The sequence below is a fragment of the Anopheles darlingi genome, chromosome 3 (genome assembly GCF_943734745.1).
Source record: "Anopheles darlingi chromosome 3, idAnoDarlMG_H_01, whole genome shotgun sequence".
Classification (NCBI taxonomy): Eukaryota; Metazoa; Arthropoda; class Insecta; order Diptera; family Culicidae; genus Anopheles; species Anopheles darlingi.
In genome coordinates this window covers 6,932,799-6,953,966 of record NC_064875.1, presented here as the reverse complement: position 1 = coordinate 6,953,966, position 21,168 = coordinate 6,932,799, and the positions used below count along the sequence as shown (strand labels likewise).

At 47.0% G+C, this 21,168-nt stretch overlaps 4 protein-coding genes across 9 annotated transcripts in view; 2 read left to right on the top strand and 2 right to left on the bottom strand.

The window, feature by feature from the left end:
• LOC125953923 (uncharacterized) overlaps window positions 1-1,873 on the top strand; it is a 19,211-nt gene extending 17,338 nt beyond the window's left edge. For all 6 annotated transcript variants that reach the window (XM_049683768.1, XM_049683763.1, XM_049683767.1 and 3 more), the window contains one exon: window positions 1-1,873. This exon is cut by the window's left edge and continues 384 nt beyond it. In XM_049683768.1, the coding sequence (XP_049539725.1) occupies window positions 1-326 (326 nt within the window). In that variant the 3' untranslated portion in view covers window positions 327-1,873.
• A 258-nt stretch (window positions 1,874-2,131) lies between these two features.
• LOC125954005 (phosphopantothenoylcysteine decarboxylase) lies at window positions 2,132-2,823 on the bottom strand. The gene has a single exon (XM_049683936.1). The coding sequence runs from the start codon at window positions 2,821-2,823 to the stop codon at window positions 2,242-2,244; it is 582 nt and encodes a 193-aa protein (XP_049539893.1). The 3' UTR covers window positions 2,132-2,241.
• A 52-nt stretch (window positions 2,824-2,875) lies between these two features.
• Window positions 2,876-3,447, bottom strand: LOC125954013 (cytochrome c oxidase assembly protein COX19). The gene is made up of 2 exons (XM_049683948.1): window positions 3,234-3,447; window positions 2,876-3,171 (listed from the first exon to the last, which is right to left on the bottom strand). Exon 2 carries the CDS (start codon window positions 3,143-3,145, stop codon window positions 2,876-2,878), a length of 270 nt encoding a protein of 89 aa, XP_049539905.1. The 5' UTR covers window positions 3,146-3,171; window positions 3,234-3,447.
• Window positions 3,448-3,570: 123 nt separating this feature from the next.
• Window positions 3,571-21,168, top strand: part of LOC125953941 (atypical protein kinase C) — a 114,468-nt gene continuing 96,870 nt past the window's right edge. The window contains exons 1-3 of the mRNA XM_049683819.1: window positions 3,571-4,276; window positions 6,150-6,599; window positions 6,988-7,108. Coding sequence (XP_049539776.1) covers window positions 6,423-6,599; window positions 6,988-7,108 — 298 coding nt within the window. The 5' untranslated portion in view covers window positions 3,571-4,276; window positions 6,150-6,422. The remainder of the gene's footprint in view (window positions 4,277-6,149; window positions 6,600-6,987; window positions 7,109-21,168) is intronic.

Below are 21,168 nucleotides of genomic sequence, written 5' to 3'. Positions count from 1 at the left end.
TCAACAGTAATGACAGCAGCACGAGTGTTAGTCGAGTACAGTATCAACAGCAACAGGTGCAGGGGTGTATTGAAGATGACGTAGGACGATCGCAGGTAGTAACCAATGGCAATGAACATGATGGGGAGATATACGATGAGCTAGGCAATACTAGTGAAGTGGTGCCGTGTACTGGAAGATGCACCAGCAGCAGCACTGAGGGGGAAACCGGGGGTGATTGCTCTTGCTCTCAGAACGCGATGGTTATCTGTCAGCAGTGTGGTGCCTTCTGCCACGATGATTGCGTAAGTGGGACGAAGCTTTGCGTTTCCTGTGCCGTACGCTGAGAGATGTACGTAAAAGGAAAGTACTTTCGAGCAGCAGGCGTGTGTATATAGTAAGGTGTTTGCTAGTAGGTACTAGAGAATGAATTCAAAATCCCTTTCTTCTGTTTTTTTGTGAGCTCAATTGAAGGGGATGAAACCCGTTCTCTGTATTACATGTTGTTTATTTATTATTCATTGTAGCTGTCTATGCACAGGGGAAAATTATCTATTTTAACTACATAATAGTTGAAATTTGATTCGTTGAGGTCTTTGAACTATCTCGAATTTATACCGGTATGATTCGGTATCTGGTGTATAAAATTCTATCTCATTTGTGTGGAGATTGAGTTATGCAACATTTCAGGAAATATTTTTTTATATTTTCGATGCATAACACATAATGATGATTAAACTGTGGAAGCTGAACGCTATCAGAAATGGTCTCCTGGCAGAGATATCCTAATCAACAACATTCCTAGTTATTCTTCTTTTTGTGTTTTGCTCTTTCCTGATTCGGTTGTGTCTAACAGCAGTAAACTGTTTCATGAATTATTTATTACTTCTTGTTAAACCGGATAGCAGTAAACCAGTTTGGATTGGGTTTTACTTTTTTTGTGGAATCATACGCTGCCAGCGCTCCCACCCATCCTCTCAGCTGCGTTTTGAAATGTATGATAGTAGGAAAATTGTGTTTCCAATTGTAAATTATTCATTATCAAATGTAAATGCTCATAAGTCACTTTTATGAAACAAAATGAAAAAGACACAAAATGAAGCGATAAACTCAGAGACAAGAAGAGAAGAAATAAAGAATCCAATCAAAAAGGTGTATGTAGAGATTGTAGCATAGTAGGAACACCATAATCAGCACAGCAAGAGAAATGAACAAACAAATAGAAAATGGCAACAGCTAAAAGAAATAAAAGGAACATAAACCAACTTTCTTGTTTATACTGCTGCAGCAATTTGAAAACGGTGGAAAAGGGAAATAAAAAAGTAAATTTTTGGGAAGCTTCATAGCATCAAGTAACTTACGCGCAACCGTGCACCAACAACGATACACAGAGACAAACATCAACGTATAGGAAATGGAACAAGAGAACTGAAAATGAAAAAGGGAAAAACTGTTGGCTGCAAGCGAAGGTAGCAAGAAAAAAGAAACTTAAAAAACACACACACACACTCACACATTCATAAAGGAAAATAAGTTGTAAAAAAATTACAGCGTTACGCATACATAATACATTAGCATTAACGTGGACGAAGCACAGCATAGGAAAGCAAAGGGGTGTAATAACCTTTTTTTTTCTTTTTTAAAGTACGTATCGTTTGTCAAGTAGCCCTTGGGAAGAGAAGGGAGCGTTATTCTGTGATTGGGAAATGGATTTCTTGCACTCCCGCTGGAATATGAATGGTTAGCTTGCTGCGATTGCATCCGTTTATTTGGTTTCGTAATTAGGTTTTGCGTAGTGTGTTTAATTTTGCGTAATTTTATTTCCCAACGCTAGTTGCTACCGTGAGGCGATGATTGGTAGTAATATAAAAATTAGTGTTTAATTTTTTAAGAAGCCAGCATACCTATTTATATATTTCTGTTTAAAAGACAAACGAAAGCCCTAGAGCTGTTTCGTAAGAGATTCTGCCTAGAATTGATCTATTCATAAAAAAGAAATGCCTTTACAGCTTATCGTACGATTGATTTTATTTGTTTAGCTACCCTTAAGTTTCCAATGCTATTGTAAAAATTTATGAAAGTGTAAATATCGAAGCAAAAATAAGAACAATACTCTCCCGAAAGACGAAGCGCGAGCTTTGAATGGCTTGCGTTGGAGATGGTTGGAGATGGAAATGTAATCAAACCAAAGACTCGTGCTGGATTTCAAATGAAAGAAAAACGAACAACCATCTGTGTTACAAGGAATATTTATTATTCACATTACCCACCACCCAAATTTACTTGCAGCAAGGTGTTTCGCACGGTGGCGACGATTGTATCGACTTCCGCCATCGCTCCTAAACCCGTGTCACCACACATCAGCGTTTTCGCTATGCACGGAATTTCCCGGTGGCCCCACGATTTCAACGTTTCAATTTGCGATGCCGTGATCGGATGCTCCCACATGCGTGTGTTCATGGCCGGACAGAAAAGCAACGGTTTCTGTGGATCCCAGGCTCGGGTTGTGCATAGTAGCAGATTGTCGCACAGTCCGGAAGCCATTTTTGCAAGACTGTTTGCATCCAGCGGAGCAATAACTAGCAAATCAGCCCACTTCCCCAGCTCAATGTGCAGTACTGGATCACCACGCTGCTGCCAGTTATTCCACTCGTCTGCATCCGTGTGTACTAAGACCGACTCTGGTAGATCGGCTCGAGCGAAAAAGTGTTGCGCATGTTTCGTCACGATAACCCGTATCTCCACGTCCTCGAGTTGTTGCAGTTTCTCGACCAGCATGGGCAGCTTGATGGTGGCCACACTACCGGTACAACCGATGAGAATATTCTTCTTGTTTTTCATCATTTTCGAAATCTTTTACGACAAAAGAATGGGTCACTTTGGGTCGTTTCGCGCTTTACGATTGCTCGTTTGCCTTTGGCGGCGCTTCTGATCCGTAGCCAAGCTTGGCGAAATCTTCTTTGGCCATCAACTCGTGGTCCATGCGACACTGCAGGTATGCTTTCGATTCCTGGCGGCAGGCAGAATTATCGTCGGCGTTCTCTCGCAAGCAGCGCATGTAAAACAACATCAGTTTCCGGCACTGGCCGCCGTGGTCCAGCGGAAAACTGCCCTTTTCCGGCGCGGTCGGTATGAACTTTTTCTGCCCAAAGGTCATAGAAGTCATGGCGGCACCGCAGCAGGAGATTTGTTCTGCAAAAAGGGTTGGAATTCACGAATGTACTTTGGTTTTCCATCTTTGCCGGTTTGCTTACCTATGCAGTTACGTAAAGACGAGTTTCATGCTTCACGATAAGCTATTTCTACAACAAATACACTCGGCTCCTTTGCAAAAGCTTTAGCGTTATCTTTTCCCTGTATAATTGCGACTAACGCACACGAAATAGTTAAAAAATGTTGAGATTTTAACACGATTTTAAGGCGATTTCCAACGCAGTTTTTTATGGTTTGTTTACATTTTTCACTCGACTTCTGAACCCGGATTTATAGACGGGAGTATCTGCTGCTTGGTCACCCTGTACGGCTCACTAGCGCCCTCTACAGGCCCAACGCCCGAAGCTCCGCGATTTTTGTTTTGCATCGAGCGAGAGTTTCGGTATTTCCGCGTTATTTTCGGTTCTTTTTTCGTTTCCAACCCGGCAAACGATTGCTTAACGGCTCGGTTTCGTTTGGTGCATTTATCGAATCTGCTGGCCGCGTTGTTCCGCCCGCGGTTGGTGCGAGGTGCAGAGGTTCCCGGAAAGTGCGCGGTGAAGAGTGCATTCCCCGTTTTCGGTGCCAGTTCCGGCCGCTTTCTTGCTCTGGCTTCCGGTTGTCTCTTGATTGTGCGTGGCGTGTGTGTGTGTGTGTGCGTCTGTGTCTCGAGTCTCCCGGTATCCGATACTTCCGGTTGGCCTTTTATTGATTCGCGTCGGTTTCTGATTTCACGGTGACCGATTTGTTTACATTGCTGGCCGCCCCAGCGAAAGAGGGCCTCTCCCAAAAAGACGAGAGTTGACCGAGGTGGTTCCGGCACCGAGCGACTGGCGTTGTTGTCCTTTGATCCACGGTTCCCGCGAACCGTGCTTGTGTTAACCCGTTGTGATACGTGCCTTTTCCCTTGTGCCGTTTACGAGAAGCGTCGTTGGATGCAAAGTGCCCAGCAAAATAACCAAAATCAAGTGACCACCAGCGTTTGGGAGTTGTTTACCAACGAAACCACCTGTTAATCAACGTTCCAAGTGTTGGCCCCTCGAAGGGCATCGTCTGCGAGCCAGTAACGGATCATAAAACTGAACAAGCGCCTTCAAGCCATTTGGTAAGCCATCAGAAACCACCAATGCTAGTCACTGTCTCATTCATTTAATTGCCAATCCTCCCCGCTCCCGTTGCATCCGTCGTCCAACTGCGTTGCCACTGAAGAAGCGATCATCTCATAGATCTTTGTCTCGATCATAGCAGCCACAGCAATGGGTTGGTAGTCTCCCCCCGGCCACTGTTGCAACGCAATCAGCACTCGCAGTACCGTGCATGACTCACTGCGATCGAAGCTCGCCGCTTCCGAAGTAGAACGATGATGACGCGACGAGAAGAAAGATCGATGGTACCGAGAAGCGCTATCTAGGTTGATCTAGTGCCATGTTGCACCGACTACTGCGATTCGAGAGTTTGGCTCGTAAAGGCAGAAACATGATCCAAGAAGCCACGGATTACGATGTTTGATGGATGGCTGATCGACGGTTGGCCGATCCAGCAAAAATCAATATGTGCAAGGGGTGCGAAGGGGTGCGAACTACTCCTCTGGCTTCAACCATACGCCGCTAGCACTAGATGGCCACCACGCAAACGTGGGCGTAATGTAATTTATTCTTCTTCCAACCGCATGTTTCTCTCCATCTCTCTGTCTCTCTGGTTGGTGCCGCAGTACCGTACTGTTTGCTGGACCACCAAAGCACACATCCCCTCGCTGCTGTGTGCAAATGTGGGGGGCACGGCGTGAAAACGAACGAGTTGGCTTAAAGTACCGCAACGCCGGCTTGCCACCACACCGCATGACGATACACGATGCACATCCCCATTCCCCCCGACCGGCTACCAACGGGGGTGTGTAGGGTGAGCCGTAGAGAAAGAGTTGCGTTGCTTCCGTTGCGTTCTCCGCTTCTTACTTCTATTGACTTTGACCGGTTGGTTTGGCTTCTTCTACTTGTACTTTGTTTTGTTGAGGGGTTTCTCTGGTGCTGCGTGCCTGCTGCTAAGTTGTACAAGCTGCTGCTGTGTTGCTATCCATAATTAGTACGCCGTGGTTTACTGCTCTCCAGCGATGGCACCGAAAATTCCATCCCCTTGGCACATGTGAGTTAGCGAGAGCCAACGCTAGAACCCTTCGGTGCCTACTAGAAGTGTGCTGGTTTACTTGGATATTATTTGCTGAAATGGCCAACTGTTTCATTGATTGTATGCGGTGTGCAGAGGAAATTGAGCAAAACCCCATTCTGGGATTGGTATTAATTTCAAGGCGAAAAACGAAAACACTTATCGGAATTTAGGTCACTTGGCTTCTTGCTTCGCCAGTGCGACCGGTACGCCCCAAAAGGGAGGGCCGCAATAATGCATGATGCCCATTCTCATCTGTTTGTTTAATCTCCCTGCAACCGGCTCCTCCGGCTGGTACGTCTGTCTGCCGTTCAGTGCGCGTCCGGTGTTATCTTGCATTGCGCCACTCGCACTGTGTCGCGTGCCATAAAGCTTCACCATCTGCTGCGCCACATCTGCGTTCATTCTGCATGCTTGCTTAGAAGCGAGGAGATCGCTACTTTTTACTCACCAGTCACCACCCACAAAAGTGTCGCTGACTAATATCTGCACACAAACGAGAGGAGTGGAAAATTGTTTGTTTTTTCCAGCGTTTTGCTGGTGTGCGCCCCTTCCAAACCTGCTAGTCACAAGGGAATATGATATAAGACTGTCTGTAAGACACACGGCTTATCAACAAGGTTATCTCTCATGGAGTTGAGCTGAGAGCTGATTTTATGCTGAGAAATAAGCCACAATCAGCGCGCAGAGTCCTGCTAACATCGGCTTTACCGATTCCACTGACACCGCACCAAACATTTTTATGTTTCTGTTCATTATCATCTCGTAACCTTCCTTAACACTAATCCCTTTGACCGTTTCTTTTTTCTCATTTATAGTCGCTATACAATCGTCGTTGATGACTTCGAAGGCGTAACCGAACACTATAATAAGCTTGTCGGCTTCCGGAAAGCTCTACGCTCGCAGAAAGGGATAGAGGTCACGTTGCGGCCACCGAGGGGCTCGGAAGTGCATATCCGGAACCAATCCCCAAGGGTTCACGTGCTGTGTTTGTACGGTGTTACGTTGCGGGGCCAATTAGCAGCAGCAGCAGCAGCACCCCGTGAGAGTGCCTTGACTGACCATCGTGCAAGCGCGAAACGCCGGTCACGATGCCGATCCAGATCGCTAACGAGAGTAACAACAGTGGAGGGGGCGGTGCGGGCCACGAGATCAAAGTAAAAATCGCGTACAGTGGCGAGGTGATGATCACGTACATCGACGAGAGCATCTCGTACGAGGGTTTGTGCCGCGAGATGCGCGAAATTTGTCGCTTTTCACCGGATCAGGTGAGTGTTCAGAGGGTGGCCCGATAATGATAAGACGCGCTCTGGTTAGGGCAATGAGTAGCTGATCAGTCAGTTCAATGAGTCCATTTACATTCAATTTATTCAGTTTACTTTTTGTGATGAAATAATGAGGCTCATAATGAGGGGCCATTGGATGGGGTCATTCGCTTCTCGAGCTCATTCATTTAATCTTTCATCGTCTTTTTTGCTCCGCTCTCGATTTCTCAATTTCGTTGTGGGAGTATATCGATGAAAGTACGGTCGATAAAAATATAAAAAAGTAAAAAAAGGGCTGGTGAATCCAGACCAACTTGATTAAGTGAAATGCGTTTATGATTGGACTTCTAATCTTTCAACTTTTCATGCACTGCTGTACGGCAACCTGCAGGTGTTCACGATGAAATGGGTGGACGAGGAGAACGATCCATGCACCATCCAGTCGGACATCGAGCTCGACGAGGCGATCCGTCTGTACGAGGTGAACCGTGATTCTGAGCTGGTTATTCATGGTAAGTGTTTTTGAATTCTAGCAGCAGATTATAGAAGCGATGGAGAAATCCATCACGTAATTAATTTTTCACGAGAAAAATATGATTTGAAATGTTCGTGTTTGTGTGACCAACAAACGGGCAAAGACTCAATGCAAACACCTGCTAATTCGCCAAAGAGGCAGCGCACGAGTGGGCTTCACCGGAGTGAGTGCGCTTAAATACAGAAAAAGGTTTTTAAATTAAAATAAATTTAAATTCCAACAAACTAACTGCCCTCGAACATGCTTTTGAACCCCTGTACCACAGCAGAAGCACCATCAAAAATCGCTTACCTAACCGCTTCAAAAGTGTGGAATCTCCCAAAAGCAGAAAAGAAGAAAAGCCGGAAAAGAATGGCCAATACTGGCCCCCTACATATTCTGTCACCGAGGCAAGCGTTCTTCCGTGCGCCTGCCGTTTATGGCGGTACCCGCGCCCACGCGTTCACACACCCCCTCTGTCGTCCGTGTCGTCTGGCGGCGATTTGTGGCACACTCGGTTGGTTGGTCGGTCGGCCGGCTTGGCTTGATTTCGCCTCTCCCTAGGAAACAATATCCCCGACAAAAGCACAAAACAAAACGGAAAACGAACTGGAAAATTGCTCGTTTATTTGCCGGTGAAAGCACCGTACACGGCGACAAGTCCCGAGGACAACACACGAGGATGATGATACCATCATCATCATCGTCATCATCGTCATCATCAGCATCATCTAACCTGTGTGTCGCTGCGCTATTGTTGTTATTGTTGTGTTCCGGTCGGGCTTTTCGAAACCTGCGCCATGAATAAATGTGTATGATGCGACCTACTGGACCTCCCCTGAATTCCTCCCTTTTGGCAGACACGGACAAACGACGAAAAGAGCCAGGGGGCGGCCAGCCTGACCAGGCTAGTGGTAGTCAAATGGTCCTGAGAGCATTAAACATGAACATGCTTACCTCCTCCTCACCGGAAGTCTAAGCGTGCCTTTCTCATTGTCCTGTGTTGTGCCCGTTGTCGTCATGGTCGTGTGTTGTCTGCTCATGGTCGTAGCCGCTGGTTATGTTAGTACGGTGCGGATTCGTCGCGTTTATTCCGTTCCGTACAACAAATTCAAAACTTTTTTATATTTGTGTGTGTGTGAGAAAGATAGGGGGGAAAAGTGGCTATATCTCTTTCATACCCTTCGTGTTCTTGCTGCTGGGGCCCTTTGGCCTCACCGATGCGACAGTCGTAATCGGTTGATCCGGAAGCGCATATTTTCCATAGACGCACGAGCATATGAACTGGAGAATGCATTTTTCAAACATTTTCCACCCATCTGCTCTTAAGGCCTGTAGGAGGATCTGTATTCTACGAGGAACAACACCAACTTACTGCCCGGTGTCCGGTTTCCAGTGTCCAGGGCGATTTCCGGTTGCGGTGAGGATGTTTCCGGTGGGGATATGATCTAATTTACATATTTTAGGCGCCAGGCAGACCCAGCATGGAGGTGATTCCGGTTAAACCGAAATTACGGATGGAACAAAAACAAAAAACGACAAAAAAAAATCGCTGCAGAGTTCATGGCAAAGGAACACGCATCGCGAAGTGCGATCCACCTTCCTCTCGATGACGATGAGAATTCGGTTTTTTGGGGTGGACAATATTCCAAACTCCCCCCGTACCTAGAACAACATGAATGTAAGCTACGGATTTCGCAAAAGAATGGCTAGACCTTGGACCAAATTAAGTGCCGCAATCATGCGGCATTGCTCGTGTTGTGTCACGGGGATGGGATTTGGTTTTGCCTGGTTTGTGCTGTTTTTTCATTTGGCCATTAGGTCCGCTCCTGCGCTCATTAAAATATGAATGCCGAGGGTCTAGAGTATTAGATTCTTGTTGATTTCATCGTACACACCGAGCACACCGGATTCCGAGATTACGAGTGGACATTTAATAAAAAACGGGATTCAAGAGATTAAAATGGTCGTTTTTGCTGCGGTTCCTTCGCATTCGTGATAGCATCTGCAGCTTCACTCTCTGTTATCAGTAGAGTTAGATAAACTCACTGTGTGCGACAACGCTTAGCGACCAGCGAGAGAGAGAGAGGTTATGTAAATGAATTGGCAGATAGTTTAATACATTGAAACTGGTCTTCAGCATTCCGGCAACAGTAGCGCAGTTGGTGTACGTCACTATCACTGGAACCCATGACCTTGACACGGATCGTTTGCTGCAGCTTCAATCGCCGCAAGAAAAGGTACGGAGCACGTTTTGTGCCTCTGCCCTCCGCCTATTGAATTATCTTATTTATTGGCGGCATCCCGCCGAGCGGCCAAATATGCAAAACGTACGAGGCCTATCTCACAGCGTCCTCGCTCGAAACCACTAGCACCACCACCACCACCACCCTCCGAAGATACACTGTTTATCGCGGGCGCACCTCGCACGATAAGCAAATGGTCTCCAGATTTACGCCGTTGTCAGGGAGAGCGTATACATTGTCTCGTGTGTTACCGTAGCCTACCATGATGTAGGTTAAAGAAATATTCGTTTTTGCAGCGATAAGCGCAACAACGGAGCAGCAGCAGCAGCAGCAACACACAGGGGCTTTCCGAGCTGCTCGAAAGCCCTGCTTAGCCGGGATCGAGCTGAGCCTAGTGCCTTACCGTTCGTTCCGGGTCCGGGGGGGATCTGCACTCGCATCCAGTGCGTCGTAAGAGGGTAGCGGGCCACGTGAAGAAGGCTAGAAGCTTGTTACGGCTTGTTCGTCACTGGTCTCAGGCTCGGTAGCTTGTGTCCAGTGCATTCCCCGGTTTGTATCGCTAGTGGCATCGTTGCTGTGGTAGGCCCCCGGAAATTAGCATCATCGTGGTGTTGCTTATGCGGGCCATAGTCTCTTCGATCCCTGGCCACCGTATGTGCCGATGGCGTTGCAGTGATATGGTACACCGCTTTCGGTGCTGCTCAACTACTGCTGCATGTGCCAACGAGTGTTTTGTGTGAATAGATCCCGTCTACGGCCGTTTTGTGTGATGAAAGCTTTTAATCGTGTGTCGAACCCGGTGTGAAAGATGTTGATCAGTGGGCATAGGAGCGGTTTATTGCGATGGTTGCCCAAGCAACAGGTGACGCTTCCTGAAGGCGAGTAGAAATCAGTCCATTAGGGAAAGTGTATGGGAAACGCTTTTAGGTTCACCTTTTAGTGCGCTAAATGGTTCATATTGCCAGTCTCTCCGCAAATTGATGGCATCGTACGAATCTCAGGCAGAGGTTGATTTGCGCCTTCCAAATCGTCCAAAACAACCGCGTACACAAACAACCGAAATGGACGAGATTTTACGACCATGTTGATGCTGTGCTTTCCTAGAGGACAGGACAGCAAGAAGTGGTCTGAGTCCGAGGTTTTGGGTTTTTGCTAGCCCATTTTCCCTAGCCCACCGCTTGCGCGCTCCACAGGATTATATCCCGGCAATGATTCATTTCATTCCTCATCCGGTTTACGGTCGTCTGCGTTTGTGCGGCTTCGTGTTTTTCATCGTTCGAGCGAGCATAGCGAGTAGTAAACAGTATGCATTATGCGAGTGGATCATTCCACTGGCGGCCCTCCCTCGGAAAATGGCCGAGAATCGTGTCGCGACAGAGGGCGAATGAAAAGGAGAAGAAGGCAGGGGAAGAAACCCGCCACGGGTGTGCCGCTGCGCTCTGGCTGCTTATGATTTTGATTTCTTTTCCATTTGGATGATAATTTAGGGATTTCATTTTCCGGATTATCCTCCCACCGTGGATCCGTGGCATGGCAACGCGGAACGCCTTTTCTTTTTTGTGGTTTTTCTCTCGTTTTGTGTGATGATGGCGGGTCTTTTGTTGGGGGAATAAAAAAAATCTCAAAAAAAAAAACCGAACCGAATAATAGAATGCCGTCAGGGGAGGGCTTCATCGTGGTGTAGGGATGGTTTCGCGATATTTCATTGCACCTACCATAAAAACCCGAACCGCGGGCGCGGTGGCGCCGGTGGATTTATAGATGGATCCTCGTCAAACCGCTGTCGCGCCGTCGATTGGGCAGAGTGTGGTGTGGTGTAAACAATGTCCGTGTCCGAAAGGTTTTGGGGTGATGTTTGTTAGTTTGGAAATTTGGAATTTATTAATGTACTGAAATTGTTGTTAATACAGTACTCCCAGGCATTTCATGTGCCGTGTCGTTACAATGCACTTTTCGTGCTTAACTATTTTATGTAGCTTATACGCTGACAACTACATGTTGCTGTTTGATAGGCTGGAAAGTCTAAAGACAATTTTAAATAATGTAATTAATTTCACATTTCAATTTGCGTTAAATAAAACATCTGGCTTTTTTGTATTTGAAATAAAACAGTACATTTGAGAAAAAAAAACCTCAATGCCTGTAACACAGCGAATGTAATCACATTTTAATTTTGTCCGCGAACCACCAGAGATAACATTATCTCTCTGGAGGTATTCGTGAGTTGCGCTTTTCAATTAGTACACCTCTTACTCATTGCGTGATGTTGCTTGATGCCGCGCAGCTAGTGCGCAAAGTTAGCGGCCACCCTGCGTTGCGAAATGAATCCCTCCCATTCCTACCAGCGGTGCATATGGGTCCAGGGAAAAGGCTGCAGAATGCACATTTTTGCTTTCAAATCGAGGCAGGCCATGCGAAAGATGATTTAATTCTATTTAATGTTGTTTTCTCATCCGCTTCTCATATTCTCATAATATTTTTCTTCCTATCGTCATCTCTTGGGACGCTCCTTTTCGTTTTGGTTTGTTTCGCTCCTCCCCAATTCTATGTGGTAATGCACCGCAGCAGAACACCCTAGCCGACGAAATGCGAGTTCGCCTTGCTGTGTCGAGGGCAAGTTGAGCGTCGCGATTTTCATGCACAACATTTACCCAACATTGCATCCGTCCCAAAACCATGGTCCACTGAGTCCTTGGAGCATATGATGGCCGTTAGTTTGAAGGGGGATAAACACGGCAGTGTATAAATGTCCCGCGCTGCGAGCGCTCCGGTGAGGATGTATCCAAATATAAACTCCCCACAGTTTTTTTCCTCGTTTTTTGTCGTTAAGATTTTGCGCCTTAACGGTTCACGGTTCCGGTTCACATATTCCTCTCTCATTCTCTACGCTGCACGTGGTCGGAAAAATCATTATTTTCCCCTTAGCACCCGGACGGTGGTGCACTCCTTTATCTGTGTTTCGCCTAATGACGTCATTATGGAAATATGGCAGCCCGTGATGACGTAGTCGTGCGCGAACACAAAGCTAGTGTGTAGTGCCGGTGGTAGTGTTTTGCAGATGAAGTTCGCACACTCTCGTCGCGCGAGTTGTCATGTTACTTACGAAAACTGAAAATGGAAAAGCTTATTTCATTCAATGGGATAAGCGACATAGGAAACTGACCTCAGAACCGATCCGATGTTTCCTTCGTGCATAGACGGTTCATAAGCGGATGATCTAGATGATTCTCTGTTCTAACCAATAGGTGGGGAATGGCAAGCAGAGAACTCGATCGAGGGCGGTGGTTCCGTTTCCACATCATTTGCGGGGTACATTTTGGACATTTTTTGGCTTCCTTTTTCTGTTCATGTCGAACTTTCATGGCTGCCAGGTTCACGGTTACTGTTCACGATGTTTTCTAGCGACATTGCGCCTCGCCAGCGGGAATGTATATCTCTCCAAAAAGAGTGGGAAGTAGGAAATGTCCTGTGAGATGTCCCCGGTGTAAACCGATGTGGTGCTCCACAGACCGCGTTGGATTGCACTAGCAACAGCGCGAAAGAGAGGAGAAGAACGATGAAGAGAAGTTTGTAAGCGAAGCGTCTGATAAAATCCACGAAGCTAATATTGTAAAATGTCGTGTCTGCTCGAGTGTCGTTCTTCCTATTCGCACAGTACCACCGTGGTCCATGTCCTGTGTCCTTGTGCCCCTGGTGATGCAACCGAAATGTCTCTCTTCCACATACAAATCGTCTTAAAGAAGGGAGGGGGTACAAGAAGAAGGACGCCTGGGAAACGCCGTTTGGTCCGGGTTGTCATCGAACTGTCAGTGGCATTGCAGCGCTATCGCGAACGTTCGCGACGGCTTTTGGTGAGTATTGCTGGCCACGAGCTGGTGTGCCATTCCGTTTCGTTTGCTATTCGCACGATGGTTGCCACTGGTGGCTTCGCTATCGAACTGTAAAAATTCGTTTTGTATGCAAATGTCGATGCAGAGTGTGAGTTTATCGGAGGGAGGCCCCTAGTGCTGCTGCTGCTGCCGTTGCTCGATGCAGTTCCAGTCGAAATGTTGGTGAAAGGTGATGATGAAGATGTTCTTTCACTGATAGCTACCACTGTTTCCCCTACTCCACTCCTCCGTCGTGTGTGTTTGTGCTCATGTGCCACGGTGTTACATAATTTCCCACCGGTTTTCGTGGCACAAATAAAGAAGCAGAAGGAAAGACGAGGGAGCGACGAGAGTTTTACAAATAGAACTTCCACCGCTGGAACGGGCGAGGCGGCTAGTGACAGGCTAGTGACACCAACCTAGAACATGGCACGGTTGACGGGGGGAGCAAATGGCTTAAAAGTGGCCAAGAATGTTGCGACGAAATACATCGAAACACGACGCTGGCTATACACTCTGGCGCGTTGATGTTTATTTCCTCGCTTCTTATCACAAACGAATGGAACCGACGCCTTACCGGTGATAGACGATTGGGGCCGCAGGGAGCCTTTTGTTGTTGATGTTTTTGCTTTGGCGCATTCTTGACAGACGGTTTTTGCCAGCAGCAGCAGCAGCAGTAGCATTTGCATACTAAATTGTGGAAAACATGCACCCCGTGGAGGGAATCTAATTCGAATTCGAATCCGGATGTTCGTTCAATGATGGCAGAGCATAGTTATGAATGTCTTCGTGCACGTCCTTGGAAACAGATGTCGTCGTAATGTTTGCTCATTCTATTGGATTTATACATTCATTTGTAGCGTTTTACAATACGCACACTATGGACTATGCAAAAACAAGTTGATGAATATGTCACTGCACTCATTTGAAGGCTACAGTTATTGGGATGAATGGCTTTGAGTTTCACTGAAAAAAAAAATTAGTTGCTCTTTTAGTGGTATTATTCGGAAGTTATCGTTAACCAAAAGAGATGTACTTGATTCTCAGAGTGTTCTTTATTATTTGATAGGATTATATCGAATTAAAAATCTTTTGAGCGATTGAATCTTTTAGCTAGCGACTCTGTCCCACTGCACAGTTGCTTCAACAGCTCAAAAGAAGCGCAATTAATGCGTGTATATCGTTCAATAACGTATCGAAGATCTATGAAAGGAGCATGGAGGTTTAATTAAGATTATAGCTATTAAAATACCACAGAATCGGGTCACAAAAGCTTTCAAACGGTATTGCATGGGACTGAAGCCATGCATACACCTCATCAAAGAACAAAGCTCAATGTGAGACCATGTTAGATGAGACAATTTCTCTCTAATTGAAACAAAGCAGCTTTCATTCCTTCAGGATACGAGAGTAGTGAGTCAATGAGGCTGTTTCACGACAGACATCCAATTGCGCTTCATTGCAAATGTCCAAAGCCACAGACTCTCCCTTCCGCTCTTCAATTGTTTGCCGAGACCGATCTCATCGATGGCAATCGAGACAGGAACGCTCGTTGAAATGGAATGATCTTATCAAAGTGATTGGCCGTGGTTCGCCTCGCCACTAACGAATTGTTCTTATGATGATTGAAATGTAAAGCCGCTTTTCCGGGCCGCTTCCGAGCGACTTTCGGCTCACACAGCGGCAGAAGATAAATACAAAACCAAATTTCTCCATTGATGACAGCAATTTCCCAGTTTTCCGTACGGGAGGATACCGCCAAAACCACCGGCTGCAGGCGTCTTAACGACCCAAATCTCTAATGACACGATACAACCGTGAAGAGACGCGTGGTGGTTTTGTGGTCTGCGCGCGCGTGTGTGTGTGTGTGTGATGCCAAAAACTGGCGAACGACGGCGGAAAGTTAACATCGTTTGCGGCTATTACTAGCTTCTCGTTGTGTCTTCCCGGCTGACGTTACGTTGCGCGAACTGCAGCATCCATTTCTGTGCAGTACCGGGGCATCACCAGGTGTCCAGCTGTGCTGGAACAAGTTGGGACCGAAGCGAAGGAAGCATTATGTGTGTGGCATTTGGATGTGCGAGGGGTTTTCGGAGACGCTGCACCATTATTATCGCCACTCGCGATATCCAAATTCCGTATCCGTCGTGTTGCCTTAACCCAGTTAACCCCCGGTTCTGAGATGGAGGCTGTTGTTGTTGTTGCTGTTGCGCTGTATAGTTCCTGCTCGATTCCGGAACCTTGCGCGCGCTTCTTCATTTACACAGCAGCAGCGCCATTATCATCGCTTTGCCCAATGGTTCTAAGTGCTTCAAACTTTCCCCTAACGTGTACCACGTTAAACCGCAACGGAACAGGAACTCCGTATCCTGCTATTGTGCGAACCACAACGGCCTCATTCACCGTACCGTAGTTGGCACGTGTCGAAGCGTTGAGGCTTTTCTGCGCTGTTGGTTGCACTCTGGCATTTGGGGCATGTGTAAGTGGTGGGTTCTTCTTTCGGGTTGCGGTTAGAAAATCACAAAACTTTGCCCAACCAGAGCAACCGGTACGCCAGTACTACTCCACGTTACGGTGGTCGTGGTTACGTGGATACTCCTAGGCACAGGGGCCTGGGGTTGGTCAGTTTGACCTTCAATATTTGGTAAATAAATCAGCAAAACTCTCTGCAGTCCTGCCATTTTCTCTGCACAGGTAAGGTGTGTTTGTGATTGTCTTTAGGCCGTGCTAGGGTCGCATTTAGGTCAATGTTGGCTTCCTTGAGGTGGGGGATTGTCATCTGCCGGCTGCAGTCACTGCAACAGCACCCGAGAGTCATAAATCTAACGGTGGAGGCAGTAACTTATTAAGCACGCGTTCGATAAGATTTACTTAGGATGTTTTACCGATTTATCATTTCTCCTAATGGGATTTAACTCAACGGTACGATCCATAATTCGCATCGGCAGGCCAAAGATAAACGGAACAAACAAAGGGCAAAGATTAACTGGGATCATTGGCCAATAGGAACGTTGAAATATCAACGTTGGCAAAAGTTTCGAAATGAAATGGGTGGCTGGTTTGTAGTGGCTGCCGAGGAGGGGAGAAACTGTTGCATTAGTTTATCAGCGGTTCCAGAAGTTACTGTTTAAAGCTATTGACCGAGGAACCGAGTATTGGATATCTAAGGTATTTTCGAAAAACGAGCAATATCCCGCAGAAAGTCGAGCTACACTTTTGTGTAGCATTTCGTTGGCGGAATCAACGGGAATGAAACTTTAAATAAAATAGAATACCTTAACGCTTGTCCACCGCCGGTATTTGTGCTCCGTAGGACTGGTGTTGCAAAGTTCCATCCTGCACCATCGTTGCCGGTTTACTGGTGCATTATTTTGCGTCTACTTTCCGCCATTGTGCAACGCTTCTATCGCGTGGAAATAAATGGCAAATCGGGCATGCCCGGGGGGTGTTTGGAGGGTGGTGCGGTGCATTATTTTGCGACTTTGCCGTGCTTATCGCCTTCGCCAAGAGACATTTAATACCTGCGATGAGCAACGGACACCCGTTGCGTTGCGCCCGGAGGGCTCACGGTGGAGGGCTCATGGCAGAGCGGTTCGGTGAAATGAATTAAGATAAGTTGAACCTGAGACCGTTTAGTGGCGAAGGCGTTTCTGAACCGTTGAGCTGGAAAGAAGAGCTTTTGTATCGCCATTTTTCGCACGAGGACTTTATGGCAAGCAACAAGAGTGTAGCCGCCCGCCGCCCCGCCGGGCAGCCAGTGATCTGCGCTAATTTGACGGGGACTAAATGCGGGCTGGCCATATCTCACCGTTAAAGGTTCATTTTCCAATTAAAACGGGACAACGAAACGGGCCCGTGGGTGCCGCTTCTAGTCGGTGCTTCATTTGGGACTGGAGATTGCTTTTGAAATGAGATTCTCCAGTGCACGAGTTGGGAAATGAATGCCAATAGATATTCCCCTTGAAGGGCGCGCCAGGCGTTATACCATTTTAAATCAACGCCATGTTGACGACGACACCATTCTTCAGCTACTCGATATAAAATGCTCCACTATGGAAAACTGAGGACGAATGCATGCGTGGCATGTGGTTGTACTGGATCTGGACTCGTACTGGGAGACTCGTTCGATCACCGTCAAACTATCGTCGTCCCATGCCTGGAGAGAAAACACCTGTGCAATCGATTACCAGGCCGATGGCCGCTTCCTGCACGGAAGAGAATAGTTTGTTTTACATTATCATCTCATCTGGTCCCGGTCCTATAGGACCTGGTGAGACATTCACAGAGAGATTGAGAGCGTAGAAGCATCCGAGGGAGGGGGGAGGGAGGTGCTCATTGCGGAAACATAGCATTTTCTATTCGATTGCCTCACACTGTATAAGCTTCATACTGTGTCAGTGTCTGTGTGTGTGTGTGGGAATAGCTCAATAATGGTACATACGTGCCCATCATCAGCTCGTCAGATCCTTGGGCAGCACCCAATCTACCGTCGGAGTGCCGATGGGAAAAAAAAGCTACTACTTTTGCCATCGACGTCGTCGCCATCGTCGTTGTCGTCGCAATGTGCGACGACTCTCTTGGACTACCTCTGGTGGAGGAACAACCTCACACTGTCGACGAAGTCTCTGGTTCTCGTCACACGTTAAGCGTTAGCTCTGGTCAACCGGAACTTCGCTGTCCGTGGATGTCGTTTCACAAACCGAATCTTCTTATACCGACTTCAACAGCGTGACTCGGGGGGTACGAGCGATCGTCCTATCCTAGTCCCCAGACCCCTCGGCCACACACACACCTTGGTGCTGAAAGGCGAACAGTGCAGAGCCTGAGACTAATAAATATTGTATGCCTTCATTTCGCTTATCTTGCCCGTTTTTACATGGTGCATGCTGATGAAGAATCAACCTTTCTGCTCCCAGGAGCATCCTTAACCCTCCACCCTCCACGTTCTGGCCACACACATACACACACACCCACACGCTGTACTGGGGGTGTGTGCGATGGAAGCGACGATACAGCGGGCAAACTGAATTCTGATGTCTTAGATTGAATTCAAATGATGCTCCTTTCTTCGACTCCTCTTGTGTCGTCGTCGTAGTACCCCTTGGTTGTAGTAGCTATAGCAGGCCAATACATGGGTTCTTATGCTTTTCGTGCTTCTTCTTCTTCTTCTGCTGCTGCTACTTCACGCTGTTCACACCGCATCGAGTGCAGACGACTGGTGCGGACATCGTTCCATGGTTCCGAGGTAGTAGCATCATCCAGACCGACAATCGAAAGCTCCTCTAGCTGCTCGGCACGTTTAGCGAAAGCAGGTTTCTCCTGGCAACTGGCCAGGCAGCAGCAGGAAAGACAGGTGGTGGTGGGGTGTGGTCGGTGCTAGTATCACTATCATCACCAGCACCAGCAGCTAGTGATTACTCCAATTTTTCGATGTTTCAACCGATAAAACCGGCAGCAGCAGCAGTAGTAGTATCAAACCTTCAGACTGCAGTCCCTTTGCTACCGAGTCCATCCTCGGCACAGCTTTATCTCTTTGCTTCGCTTCGTGTATGACTTTGGCCGACGGTTCCTCCCAAAGGTGTATGAAAGGAGGAAAGGACGTGGAGCCCGGTGATGGCGGATGTGTCCGATGATACCTTTTCCTAGTCGTCCGGCACGCCAGCAGCAGAGCGGTACTGACGTTGGGTTTTCCTTTCGGACTTAAGTAAATAAATAATTCATTTGGTAATTTCTTGGTTCGTTTCGTTTTCGTGCCATTCGCGCTGTGCACCGGCTTAACAGGCTGATGATGGCGGAAGGACTGTCTTGGTAGGGTGGTAAAAGAAGGGGGGGGAGGGAGGTTGGGACAGATGGACTTTGTTGGAGTAGACACAGGATTTCTAGTCACTCGCCGCCAACTCCGGGGAGGACCGACGACCAAATGCGCTGATAACATCTTGTCGTCGTTGTCGTCACTGGCATCGTTTGGTTTGGCTAACTTTTGCTTCCCGTTCTCTTGGTCTCAAGTCGTTTGGTGTCTGGATGATATAGTAAATGTTTTATCCAACGAAATAGCCGGTTAATTGATGTACCGCCTTTGGATGGAATGCAGTTCGGTTGTAAGCGCAGAAGAGTCCACAGAGCGCCCGGAACAGAAGATCTATTTTAATCCCTCTTTTATCATGCAGGACCATCGATTTATTAGACCATTTCGGCCAGTGTCGTGGGCTGTCGCTGGAAATTCGTCTTCATAAAGCATTCATTTTTCATTATAAATATGAAGATGATTCGATAATGCAAGAAGCGTTAAATAAAATAGAAGGATAGATTAATGTTTTAATAGTTTTACTGTTTTTCATCTAAACAAAAAAGATAGATCGATTTTGTGAGCAGCTGGTAAGCGCATGTCTAGAAATATTGAATGAAAGACTGCAAAACATAGTAGTCTGAATTCAAATGCCTCTTCTTTTATTCCGGTTTAGGTTCAATTGAAAATAGAAGGTCTTGAGCGACCTGAAGCAATAAACATAGTAACCTGTGAGCTGTGCAACACGGAAAAAGATTCAGTCAGTTACAAATTTGCAATCCGGTTGTGTGGATGCACCGCGCGTTTCTTTATCGTTTTGGTGGTTCAATATTAGAAAATTCACAATTTTTCACTAAGTAAGAGTGGCATCGAGTGGGAATGTGGACCTAGTGCATATTAAGAGTGTGTTGTAAGCAATGAATCTTTTATTTGTGAAATTAAGAAAAGGTTCTAGTGACCGACCAGCTGAAGGTATGTGTGACTTCCATAGTTTTTTCCCTTGGTTGAAAACCCTTTTCCCGCTTTGAGAGGCGTTCCTATTCCTGCTTGGCTGTAGCACTATCCGTCTACTGACTGTGGAGACGCGTCCCAAAGCTACTATCATCACCTCATGACATCGTTATTCCCCCCTACGGGCGAGCATTCGATACTGTGTCATGAGCAAAAAGTGGGAAAGGTCTCGCATCACCATCAGCACACTTTGTTGCTTGCTTCAACTTTGTTGTACCATGCACCGATATAAGGACTTGCACTTGCAACACCCGGGGCTCGCACGACGGTGCCATCGGAAACCGGAACCACAAATGCTACACAATCGATACCAGCCGATTGCGAAATACGAGTCCGCAATTCCTATTCCCTGGAGCATTCCGTTTTTTCCGTGTTGCGTTTATCGCAGATTGTTTTCATTCGAAGTTTTTTTCGGTTTTTTATTCCCGGTGCTCGTGTACCGGTCAGACCAATGACCAAATGGCGTCGATTGCCTTGCGCTCGCTAGTTCAGGACTTGCATTCTCTTGAAGGGATTTTCACAGATTTTCAACTTTGCGCCACTGCCCCCGGGAGTGGGTCGTCTGATGTGTGTGAGAATGCTCGCTGCAGGTGCCCGTCTACTGGGTCGATCGGTTGCGTTGAGCTGGAAACGATGAACGCGAAAAGGTTTTCTTTTGAACCACCAGATGTGGCTGTTCCAGGCAAACCGTAAAAAGGTGTGTGGCCACTAAAAAAAAGCAATTTTTTTCCACTCTTTCGGTTCTGTTGTGTGTGTTTTCCACGCCAACTGGCCGAGGGAAAAGCTAGTAATCGAATTGAATGTTCGCATTGAAGAAGGTTCACTTGCAGCATATTTCGCTAAGCAGCACCAGCCCCGTAGTAGCTGTATCTATGTATGAGAGAGCACAATGCTGCAAATCCTTTTGCACCGTTTACCATTCGCTCGGTCGATTGTAAAGTGTACCTTGCTGGGCGCGCGCACACGTTATTCAAAAGGCGATCGCACACACTCACGCAGATCGTGGCCAAGAATCCCGGCCACCGTCCCTCCGGAAAAGCCAAATCAAAAATGGAAACCGAGAAACAAATTGTTGGGAAAATATGGTTGGCCCCGGACGAGATCGAATCGACCCACGGGAGTGGTTCACATACTTATACAACGAAAA